Here is a 12,296-nt window from a genome sequence, read left to right on the forward strand (position 1 = left end):
TATAGATCTCCACTTTCATGGCACCTGTGTGTGCCAAACAACAAAGGAGGGTCAAAATTTGGTTCTCAAAGTCCAATTAAATGCAGTTCATAATTTATCAGGACAATCTAGAATCCCTGAAAGTAAATATTGCTAAATATTCTAAATTTTCTGTAATAAAAAACTAATATAATAATAATATAATAACAGTTTTTTTAAAGCTCATCGTACAATTTTCTCTTATGTTGTTACATACTGTAAATCGCTCTATATTCACGGTTCTTTTATATGTGCGATTTTTGTAGTCACTTCTGTAACATAAATTTATCATTACCGCAAACAAATAATTCACCAACTTTCTTCCTTCTGCACCTGCCACCACTGCAAATATATAGTTCCTTGAACATGTCCATCTTTCTCAGACCATGAAATTTCGCTACCGCAAATATATGAAGTGATTTACACTGTAGCTCCCTCTACCCTCCCCCAATGTTAGTGGTCTGTCCCTGACCTATTGTCCTCCCAGCTGGTATCTTGTCATTGTTCTGAAGACTGTCTCCTTCTGGCCACTTCACCACCACTTTGTCTGGGAGCCTGAGGGAGAGGAACAGACAAAACAATGATATAATAAATCAGGAATAACTTCACTAAGGGTTAGTCTGGGCACAAAATACTTTTGAGGCACACAGAGCAATTTCATGGAAGCAAAACTGGATTTTTTTTAAAGTCAATTTTGCAGAAATTCCATTACAGTTATTAAATGTTACAGTAACTGTAATAATAAGTTTAATCTATCCTACCCCATACTGATATCTGTGAGATATCTGTTAGATTTCCTCACCCAGAATATCTTTGTTTTGACACCCTGAAATTGCATAGGATGCCTTTAAGGGCTTTGAGCAGATTAACCTTACTTTGCCTCTTCTTCTTCAATGTATTTCTTGGCCTGTAGTTTGGTGGTGGAGCGGTCAAGTTTGGACAGGTGCAGAATTTTCATCTCGTCATACAAGGAAGATGGCTCCTGAAATAAATACAAACATTTTCTTCCCTTAATAACATGAGCAAAACAAACAAAAAACACAACCAGAAAATCATTAAAATTGACAGAAACTGTATTGAAAGTTTTATTTCAGAATCTTATCAATTACAGACAGAAATTGTGTCATGTTACGTTGATGACAGGTAATGAGATACACAAAAAAAGTTGCTTATTATAAATAACTTTATCTTTAAAAGTTGTAAAATTGCTTGTATTTGTAGAATCTAGAAAAGGCAGTAAGAACGAATTTAAGAAAACTATTCAGCAAGGGGGTTGAAGTTTGCAAGTATCTAAAATATCTAGTATCCAACTGACCTGTCTGATCTCCATCTCTCCTCCTGTAGCGAACACCTCTCCCTCGTAGTCTCCGTGCAGAAGGAAACGTTGGATTGTTCCGTAGATGATCGGGACAGTACGCTGAGTTCTCACCTGTAGGAATACAAAACCCTTCTGTCAAACTCAAAACTATCTAAAAAATCTTTCTAACTGAAGGAATATTGCTGGATTGTGCCAGTGTTCCCACCTCTCTTTCTATGAAACACCTGTTTCAAACGCTATCGCAGTCAAGGTATAACATTTTTCAACAGTCAGTGGGTTTTTTACATCCGATGTTTTGGTGACCTAACAGCAGTACAAATTAGAACCAGTCATTGTTGCCCTGAAGAAGGTGACAGATGGTCTTATGCTGATAACAAAGTTTCCTCACCAGTTGTCCCTCCTTAAACACCTTGCCGTCCCACTCGATGGACTTGAAGACGGCCCAAGGAGCCTGCTGTTTCTTGGAGGCTAGCTCGGGCCTGGTGATGGAGCCACCAAACCCGCAGAACTTCACTTGTTTGTCGTACTTCTCATGGCAGTCCTTCAACCACTCAAAGAACTGGCGGTCTATCTTTGCTCGCTGTTCCTAACATGGACCAAAACAAAATAATAATTTTGTGAATAATTTCATCAGGTTGGTAAGAGACTGTATCAAGACCTACTTTTGTACCTATACCATCCCTTACCTTTTCTTCCCCCTTAAAGAGTTTTGGAACCCTCCCTTACATGTTCCTTTCCTTCCCCAAAATGATTTTTGGACCCTCCCCTACATGTCCCCTTCCTTCCCCCAAAAAATGTTTGAGCCCTCCCTAACCCCCACCCTCCTTCCCCAAAAATATTGTTTGAACCCTCCCTAACATGTCCCCATGTCCCTTTCCTTCCCCCAAAGTAATTATTGAATCTTCCCTTACCTGTCCTTGTTTGACCATGGAATAGGTGGTGTTCTTGTCCTTGAGCCTGACCTCCAGGTCCATGAAGGTCAGCTTGTTGGTTGAGACCTGGAACTTGTCGTTGGTAAAGAGACACCCTGAGATCCTGTTGTAACATTCCATGGGGATCACGCCCCTCTTCTTGGGTGGACTGCACCATTCAAAACTGGGGGGGGGAAAGAAGAAGTAGGTTAGCTCGGACATTTTAAAGCTATTTTACCTTCATTTTTGCAACCAAAATTTTTACTTTTTTGCTATTTTATCTCAAAAAGCAAAATACTTATATATTTCTTACTTACTCATCTACAAATGTGTATGGGATGAGCCTCCCGTTCCAGTAACACTCAAAAATGGGTCTCTTTCCTCTTGCAGGGCGATCGGTTGACACTAAGTCTTCCTCATCTTCTTCAACTGTTTAAAAAAACAAGAACACAGAATCAGTGCCTTTTGTGTTTGGAGGCCAAGAGTAAGTACAATGTTGGGTGAATAGGTTTCCCTGTCATACAAGAATGGGTGATAGCGCAGGATGCCCTCCACTATTCCCGTCCCATCCCCCCCCCCCACACACACAGTGAAAACAATATGTTTCATCCATACCTGGTATGGAGTGAAATATAAATTAAAAAAAACACCTACCCACAGGTGGAGCATACATGTCGGGTGGGTAGGTTTCCCGGTCATACAAGAACGGGTGATAGCGAAGGATCCCCTCCACTATTCCCATCCCCTCTACTGTGAAAACAATATGTTTCATCCATACCTGATATGGAGTGAAATATAAATTTTTAAAAATGACCTACCCACAGGTGGAGCATACATGTCGGGTGGGTAGGTTTCCCGGTCATACAAGAACGGGTGATAGCGCAGGATTCCCTCCACTATTCCCGTCCCCTCCACCGTAGCCTTGAACTCAAAACTGTCGGCAGATTTCTGGATGTACTGAGTCTGCATGTCGTCCTGCAAGTCTCTAAGGTCCACTATCTTCTCCTTACGACCCATCTGGATGAGTTTTATCTGAAGAGTAGAGAGACAGTGAATAGAGAAAAAGCTCCCCCTGGTGTCTAATACAGGAACTAAACAATTTGTAACACTTTCAGTTTATACTATAAGAAAAATACTTGCTGTTGTCAAGAGTTACTTTTGCTATAAAGATCTAGAGTAAGAACTCCCCCTGTTGTCTGATATCGGAACTGCACATCATTAGTGACTTAAAAGGATAAATGCGTCCACTATATACGGTTCTTGAAAGACTTTGTAAAATGATTGCTAGCCTGGTTACCAGACCTGTTACAGCTCCCGAGTCCTACATCATCTCTGCAAATATTTGGGAGCTATAATAGGTCTGGTAACCAGGCTAATGCAATGATTGCTAACTGAGTAAAAATTAGATTTCCTCACACTCACAGAGTACCAGCAGTAACTAGAAGAGCCTACCTGGATGTGGATGTGTTGTGAAGGGCTGTCACATCGAGGTTTCCTCCCCCCTTCAGCTGCAGCAATATTTCCTTGAGGGCCATGGAGGTAGTAATGGTAGATGTGGCTAAAAAACATAATACATGCATTAGTAATGCAAATTAATAATATACATGTATCTTCCTAAGTCATGATCATAGCCATCTAACCAAAAAGATGAACACACATTTTCTAACATTGAATATGGAAAATTGATTCTAAACCCAAAACTTTTCTAGTCACATACATGTACCTACAAATTTAATTGTCAATATCTTTCTCTTGGCTTGGCTTCGTATCCGAAGATTGTCAATATACTTTGTCTGGAAATACACAAACCCACATGTACAGCTCAGGAACCCAAAACAATACTTCCAGTAGTAAAAACATTGTCTTTCTCCTTTAGCTTTTGTTTATGTAGTAAGTACACACACACACAAACACACACACACAGAGCTCAGCCACCCAAAACAATACTTCCAGTAGTACAATCCTTGTCTTTCCCCACCTGAGTTGTTTTGGCCAGTACTTCATGTAGTCCTTGAGGAACTTGAGATGAACAGTGTTAACATTTGTCACCACCACAGCTGTGAAGCTCTCTCTACCAGTCTCTTCTGTAATGATCTTCCTGATGTGTTCTTCCTCCGAGCTGATGTGGGAGGTGTCGCCGGGCTGCATCGTCATAGAAACAAGAGGTGGTCAAGGAAACAAGGGGTTGTCATGGTAACAATGTGTCCTTTCGGTAACAATGTGTTGCCATGGTAATAACAGGTTGTTGTCTTGTCAGAAAAATTATGTAAATGAATTCTATGGATTGTGTTACGAATGCAGGTTACTTACTAGAAATAGGATGCAATATACAATTCAAACTCTACTACTGGATGAAATAGGGAGATATATAATTTGTTTCTAGACATTTTGAGTGACATCCACCACTCTAAGACATTGATGAAATATTAGTAACATTTAGTAAATGTTAAGTCTTAGGAAGTGAGGTTTGAAACTTAAAGAAAAAATAGTTAAAGAAGAGTTACCTTCCTGTTCCTGATGTACCCACTGTAGATCTTCTCTTTGTTCTTCTCTTTCTTCTCAAAGTCTTCCTGTGAGATCACCAACTCATGGACATCTTTGGAATTCTTGGGTTTTGTGATCATCTATGATCAAAGAGAAATGAGACACTGTGACACATGTAGTTGTTAATATGTGTATTTTTCTATCATAACGTGTGTTGGGGTGCTATGCCAAGGGGTAGTTATAATAGCTATACGGATACAGAACATCATACAGTGCACCACATTAATTGAAGCAATAGTTGTTATTTTCTTTCTGATTTTTCTAAAGCTTAAGGGGGTAGAAGGAGAGGGATGGGCTCTGCCTTCCAGTATCGTGCCCTAGAATCAGTGGATTAATAACACACTGCCTCTACCGCCTCAAAACGGCAAAGGGAGTACCTTAACATTGTAAAATTTACTGAAAAGGGAAAAGATACCAAACTCACCCTTGTTGTTGTTCCAATGAAGAACACAGCCTGTTTGCCTCCCACACCGAAATATGAGATCTCACTGTTCAGAGACCGTGGCCTCCAAAAACCCAAGTCACTGGAAATATAGAACAACAATTTTACTTCTACATATTTTTCTTTCATTCAAAATGACAGCAAACAGCAGAACTAGAACAGCAAGAGACCAAAGATGACAGGGAACAGCAGAACTAGAACAGCAAGGGAAAAGGTGACAGGGTACAGCAGAACTAGAACAGCAAGAGACCAAAGATGACAGGGAACAGCAGAACTAGAACAGCAACCAACAGGACAATACACACTGTATACCAAAAAGAACAATAATGACATTATGTAATGATCACACCCAAAACCTAAATGAAGAAAAACAGAGGGGCTTGAACTGTCTACTGTGAAACAAAAGAATGGAAACAAACTTCATCCCATGAGGGGGGAGGGGGTATGGTGAGGGTACCTGTCCCCAGCGGCGGGGTCGACGCGTGTGCGTGTGTCCACGGTAGCCTGGGGAGTGGACTGACCAGCCCCACCCCTGCAAGGCAAGTGGAACCTTTGCTGTGTTAACAATTCAATACATGATCATCTCTCATTACAAAGACACTTTTTGATGTACAGAAGTTAAGCATTAGAGACATTTGTGACTACATTACCAGCATTCTAGCAGTCATGGCATTGTTCTCAATATTGTCCAACTTTTTAAAATAATTTTTCAACAAATGTTTGTAATGTATGCATTTCATTTGTGTCATAACTCAAATCTATGCATGCATAAACAAGTATTTGAAATGACAGCTATACATGTTGGATTAAGACTAGTACGAGATCAAATAAAATTGTCCATGACTGTTATATGTACTTTAAATTAAGATTCCACTTTTTTTTCAGTATCGACCACTTACGTGCTTCTCCGCCTGTCCTTGCGGTTGAACTTGGAAAGTCGGTAGACGGCCCAGTCGTTCAGGTCCTTAGAGGTCATGCCGTGCCCATTGTCAAGGACACAGATACAGTGTTTCCCTCCTTCAATCCTGTCATCCAGAATCTACGGGGACAAACAAGAGGCTATCTTTAACACTCCCTCAGTCCTGTCATCCAGAATCTGAGGGGACAAACAAGAAGATAGCTTTAACTTAGTTTAAGTTTAACCACTGCCTCAATCCTGCCATCCATACTTACAATGCGGAGTTCAATATTCCTGTCACCCACGTTGTCAGCAGTTGCTGCTAGAGCATTGTCAATCAACTCAGCAAAGGCATAGGCTGAAAGTATACAAATACAATTCGAATAGTTACAGAAATGATTACAGGATTAGAAACATAGAAAGGTGAGTTTACATTTGCATGCAAATGAATCAAGTTTACCTTCACGTGGTCTGACAAACTTCTGCTCTGTTTATTCTTACTTAAATGCACTTATACATGCATACATGGTTACAGGCCCTTCCATCTCATTACAGGCCCTTCCATCCCATTCAACACTACAGGGTGTCTGTACAGTACCAGTTACAATCTGGCCAAAATCTTTCACCCTAACATCTACTTCAGATATGCACCAATGATACTTACGGAGTGGATTCTGTCCCTCGCTAGCGTAGTACTCGTACATGCCACTCTTCACTAGAGTGTCATAGTGAGGCAGGTAGTCGATTCGCTCCTGTGTGGGTGCAGCTAGCTCTTGATCCACATTGTTCAGGATATACAGGGTATCTCCATCCTCCAACAACTTATCTGTGGACAAGAGAGTACGTCATTTCAGAGATAGCAGACTTCACCCCCTTACCCAGCTCCAGTACAGGGTGTCTTCATCCTCTAACAACTTATCAGATAATATCTGTCAACCCAATCCTTTCATCTGATCAGACTTCTGCTTTGCAACCGTTGTAATATCTTCTTTACATCTAAATGACAGACTTCAACTCCTTACCTAAACAACCCAAACCCTTCCAGGCTCCTCAAGCAGCTGATCAATACAAGCGATCACCGTTTTCTGTTTACATTATATAAATGCAAGTTATTTGCAGACATATGCAAATTTTTGGGTAGGCAACTCAACCAACTGTCACCCGCGTTTTGCCTACCATGACATCATGGCGATAACTCGTATAGCTGTGAACAACTGATTAGTAATTATACTTTTATTATTGCAATAAAACCAGCATGCTTATTTTGCTTACCATATGTCTTGGTATCTTTGATCTCTTCTCTGTTGGTTGTCACGACCACGAACTCCTCATCATCCTTGAGCTTAAACACCTGTAAACAAACAAACAAACAAATCACCATGCATCACTGTAAGTTCTAGTTCGACCGCAAATTTTTTTATTTACTAACTCGTGCCCAGGCGAACTTTCAAAACTAGCTAGAAAAGCATGCATATTTTTTATTACTTCACATATTCATTTTATCATATGCTTGAGGAATGTGAAATCTTGCCGTTGTGGTTCATCAGCAACTTTATTTTTATTGATCTGTATACTTGTAATAATCTGATCTGATCGACGCATAAATGATAAATCTGAAGAAAAACAAAGACCCCTCCCCCGAGAGTGCATGGCGTTTTCGCGGGCACGCAAAACTTGTAAACAAACCTCGCGGATTCGGGCCTTAAACGACTCGAACTTGAACACCCCGCCTAGCTGGATCTTCCTCTCGGGGTAGTCGCCCTCTCGGCGGTCGTACACGAAGACAGAGGTCTCCTCCTCGGCGTCCATCGCGCCTGAGCCCGAAGAACGTGCTCCACGGCTCCCGCCAGACGCCATGTTTGAACGAAAGAGTGACAAGTCCCCATACGTAGCACAACAAAATAAGCCACATAACTAAAATAAATCTATTCATATACGATATAAGTAGTATTTAGGAATAAATTCCTATTTTTCTATAATAAAAAATGCAAGTTAAATATTAATTTTGGTACCCTTGAGGAAAAAATCGCTACAAAACACAGTAAGACATGTATGAATCAGTAAATAATAATTTACGCTAGATGGTCCTGAAGGGTTAGGGTTTCCTTTTTAACCGGAAGTGAACGTTGTGATGCACTTTTTAGTCTAATTTCAAGGCTTAAAGATAGGTTTTGCTTTGCATTCAGGAAGAAGCATAAAAGTTTTAATGTTTCTGAGTAAATGCGATTGACTGTGATACTAAAACTGAGCAAAGCAAACAATAAAGTTGATGAAAAGGCACACATTTTGGTGTAACCTTTGACCCACCTTCACGCAAGCTCCCGGATGTGCGTCCTCTTCGTGGCAATCTGTCTGGCGGAAAGATGACGAGAGGTGAGATCTGCAAAAAATAATCATTTTACCACATATTTACCTCAGTTGCAACGGAACGAAATTGTAGATTTATTCAAAATATAGTTCTCCTTAATATAGCGCTTGGTTTTTGTGTCGTGAAGTGTTGTTTTTGAGGAAAAAGAGGAAAATTTGGATGGTGTTAGTGGGTGGGTACGGCAAAATGGCCTTTAGACCGACGAAGGCGTCGTATGTTTGCCACGTGTGCAGTGCAGGTGTTGCATGTTTTCAGTCGCAAGGACGTTAGAAAACGTTCTGAAATAATTCTTTTCGATAGTGGCGTCTTTTACGTTAGGAATTTCTGTTTTTGATCGTGCAGAAGTCGCAAAAATGGTCGTAAAATATGCAACAAGTATGATCGTTTTGTCGCATCCGGATCAGCTGATTTTGAGAGGCTGCAAAATGGCTGACTTGGCAAAGGGGGAGGGGGGCTTTTGCTCAGAACTGCTGCTTCTATCCAAAACTGCATCAACAGAAGAGACCTTTATGAAAACAATGAATTTACATGCATCAAATCATTAGATGACATGGTCTTTGTGCTGTAATTCACTGAGCAAACATCACAGTTTCATTCATTATTAATGAACCATATTACTGTTAATATGAAAATTTTATGCCCTATTAAAATTTCCTGATGATCATTTAATGATCATTTGCTTTCCTAGTAGTAGTCCTGTTATGCTGGAAAAGCTTATTTTGTATTAAAAAAAAAGTGAAAAGAAAAACTTTTAAAAGGCTAGAGATCTGTCCGAAATTATGATGTAAAAAAGACAAAAACCGTAAATTTTAATATTGTAAGGATACAATATACACCCCCACAAACTATTGGACCAGTCCGGTCAGAGGTCACGGACTGCACATGTTCTGACAAGAATACATTTCATATCCCAGCACTTCTCGCATCTTCATTCCCGGAGTGATTACTTATAAGTTCCAATTCCTTCACCAACTGGACACTTATATTGGTGGCAGCGGTGTCTGGCTTCGAACTCCCGCCAGCTCTGTCTTGTGGATCGCATTTGGAGCACATTGCCGACCGACGTTCGAGCGCCCCCCTCCCCCACCTGGTTGACTCGTGTCTACCCTGCTCTACCAAGACTCCAGGTATGGCTAACCTCCATCCGTTTACGCTAGAAGACGATGAGGAAATTACCTTTCCACGGCTGCGACCACTGTTGTCACCTTCAGAAATTTCCCCCAGTCAATCCCGTGGCGCATCCGGTGTCCGAACTGCAACCACCCTCCCAGGCGCCCTCCCACGTACAACACCACAGGTGGGTCCCACACCACTGTACAATCAGTATGCTCAGTCTGCTTACGCTACAGGATCTTTTCCTGGTAGGGGTACCGTGCCCACAGCCACGTCTGTTGCTGAATCCAACACTCATGGGACCAGCCCTGCCGGGGCTTCTTACCACCAGGCTCCACCCCCTGCCATGACTCAGGACACCACCAACCAGCAACCCTCGTCAGACCTCCGCCTCAAGACAAGACTGCCACCCACATTTAACGGCACTGATGATGACTTCACCTTGTGGCTCAACAAATTTGACCTTTATGCCACTTCTCAGAAGTACACCCCTGAGGAACGTGCCATGGCCCTCCCAACTTTCCTTGACCACCATGCCCTGCGTTTCTACCTTGGTTTGCCGAGGCAGGCCCGTGCTACCTATTCAACACTGACTCAGCGCCTGGCCACTGCCTTTTCCAAGGAACACTACATTTACACGTTCCGCCAGTCGCTCCAGGAACGAACACGCCAACCTGGAGAACCCTTGATCGTATTTGCACTTGATCTACGCAGGTTGGTAAGCCAAGCCTATCCTGAGTACAACGAAGCAGCGGTTGAGGGGCTTACCTTGGACTACTTCTTCAGGGGAATTGATCCTACCATCCGCAGACGGCTTCGCGAGGTGCAGGCCACAACAGTGGACCAAGCAGTCAAAACCGCTACCATGCTGGAACAGGCCGCTACAGCAGCTGCATGGGAGGCCAACAACGCTCATGCTGTCGATCCTACCTTCCATCACCCCGCGGTGAGTGCCGTCCGCAACGATACCTCCCTACACCGTACTGTTGCTGACCTGGCCCGCCAAGTATCAGACTTGACAGACCTCTTGAAACACCACCGCATCTCCCCCACCGATGACCCTCCGCGGTCCACGTCTCCTTTCCGTCCCCGATCCAGAGGGAGATCACCGTTCCGCTCATCAGACGCCAGCCGACGTTCTGCTCGCTCCCCTTCTTGGGACAGAACCTCACGTCGCCCTTCTTCTAGAGACAGGGACTACCACCGTCCGTCTTCCGACCGTTACCGTGCCCGCTCGCCTTCCTGGGAGCGTGATTCCCGACCTCCTTCCACTGATCGTCGCCAGAGTCGGTCTCCATCTCGCTCGGTACGTTTCGCATCATCTTCCACACAGGGAAACGACCCTCTGCTGGCACCACGGGCCGACCGCCAGTAGATCACTCCCAGGCCCGCCACGCCTCACCTACTGCTCACACTACAGCAGTCCTCGACGGACATGCCACCCGCATTCTTATAGACACGGGTTCAGCCATATCTCTAATCAGCGAAACCTTACGTGATACGATTCCTTCTCTCCGGCAATCCCAACTCAAACCTTCCTTCACCACAGCAAAATCAGTCACCGGTGAACCACTTGATGTCCTCGGCGTGTTGGACATCCACATCCGTATTGGTAACTACGACACCTGCCACCCCGTCCATATTGTGCGAGGGGCTGACCAGACTGCCCTGTTAGGATGGGACTTCTGCGTCTCCAACTGCGTAATTCTTAATGCCAGTAGAGGTACCCTCACGGTAGGGGACGAGATTGTGCCTCTCCTGACGGACACAGAACTGATTCCACAAGTCTGCAACGCATCCGTGTGCCGGATCACCACAGTCCCACCCCACGCGGTGATGGCCGTTCCCGTCACCCTCACTCCTCGGGATGCCCATGGGGTTTCTCTTCCCACGTATGTTGGCATGCTTGAACCTCGCCAGCACGACGACCGCGGCCTTGCGGTGGCCCGTACCATTGTTACTACAGACAGTTCTCAGGCCTATGCTCAAGTAACCAATACCACAGATAAACCCGTGGTTCTCCAGCCAGATACGCCCATGGGTTCCTTTTGGGCCCTCCAAGACGATGACATCGCAGATTGCCTCGGGCCATCTCCGCCCGCGGTAGCTTCAGCAGGCCCACCCATTGACCTCAACGAAACTGACCTCTCCTCGACGCAAGCTGAACAGTTGCGGAAGCTGCTGGACAACTACTCCGATGTCTTCAGCACCGGACCTAGGGACAGGGGTCGAACTAACCTCACTACTCACCGCATACATACGGGTGACTGTCCGCCTATCAAACAAAGACCACACCGCACACCTATCCACCGTCAAGCGGAAATCCACAGACAAGTTGACGCCATGCTGGCAGATGATGTCATAGAGAGGAGCCAAAGTCCCTGGGCCTCTCCGGTGGTGCTAGCTCGTAAGAAGGACGGCTCGTTCCGCTTCTGCGTCGATTACCGCAAGTTAAACCAGGCGACCATCAAGGATGCGCATCCCCTTCCCAGGACCGATGATGTCATAGACGCACTCTCCGGTGCCGCCTACTTCACCACACTGGACATGACATCAGGTTACTGGCAGGTTGACCTCGACCCTGCTGACCGCGAAAAGACTGCGTTTACCACCGGACGCGGTCTGTACCAGTTCAAAGTAATGGCGTTCGGACTTACCAACGCGCCGTCCACCTTCCAGCGCCT

At 44.0% G+C, this 12,296-nt stretch overlaps 2 protein-coding genes across 4 annotated transcripts in view; one reads left to right on the top strand and one right to left on the bottom strand.

Moving 5' to 3' along the window:
• Positions 1–889: 889 nt before the first annotated feature.
• LOC109483124 (structural maintenance of chromosomes flexible hinge domain-containing protein 1-like) lies at positions 890–8,002 on the bottom strand. The gene is made up of 16 exons (XM_019786120.1): positions 7,818–8,002; positions 7,404–7,482; positions 6,796–6,957; positions 6,407–6,489; positions 6,133–6,272; positions 5,691–5,765; positions 5,216–5,315; positions 4,752–4,871; positions 4,226–4,389; positions 3,700–3,805; positions 3,066–3,279; positions 2,565–2,676; positions 2,248–2,431; positions 1,725–1,922; positions 1,334–1,447; positions 890–1,000 (listed from the first exon to the last, which is right to left on the bottom strand). The coding sequence occupies exons 1-16, from the start codon at positions 7,986–7,988 to the stop codon at positions 890–892; spliced, it is 2,133 nt and encodes a 710-aa protein (XP_019641679.1). The 5' UTR covers positions 7,989–8,002.
• A 393-nt stretch (positions 8,003–8,395) lies between these two features.
• Positions 8,396–12,296, top strand: part of LOC109483069 (dolichyl-diphosphooligosaccharide--protein glycosyltransferase subunit 2-like) — a 15,780-nt gene continuing 11,879 nt past the window's right edge. For all 3 annotated transcript variants that reach the window (XM_019786032.1, XM_019786031.1, XM_019786033.1), the window contains exon 1: positions 8,396–8,504. In XM_019786032.1, coding sequence (XP_019641591.1) covers positions 8,495–8,504 — 10 coding nt within the window. In that variant the 5' untranslated portion in view covers positions 8,396–8,494. The remainder of the gene's footprint in view (positions 8,505–12,296) is intronic.

This window comes from Branchiostoma belcheri, unplaced genomic scaffold (assembly GCF_001625305.1).
Source record: "Branchiostoma belcheri isolate BF01 breed outbred unplaced genomic scaffold, Haploidv18h27 scaffold62, whole genome shotgun sequence".
Lineage (NCBI taxonomy): Eukaryota > Metazoa > Chordata > Leptocardii > Amphioxiformes > Branchiostomatidae > Branchiostoma > Branchiostoma belcheri.

What these genes read in the sequence shown, in the direction of transcription:
- LOC109483124 (XM_019786120.1), bottom strand. Translation starts at nt 7,988, where the DNA reads ATGGCGTCTGGCGGGAGCCGTGGAGCACGTTCTTCGGGCTCAGGCGCG. An exon ending in CATGTATGCTCCACCTGTGG is followed by an intron (nt 2,677 to 3,065) that starts GTAGGTCATTTT and finishes TTTTTTAAACAG; the next exon opens with TTGAAGAAGATGAGGAAGAC. An exon ending in TGTTTAAGGAGGGACAACTG is followed by an intron (nt 1,448 to 1,724) that starts GTGAGGAAACTT and finishes GTATTCCTACAG; the next exon opens with GTGAGAACTCAGCGTACTGT.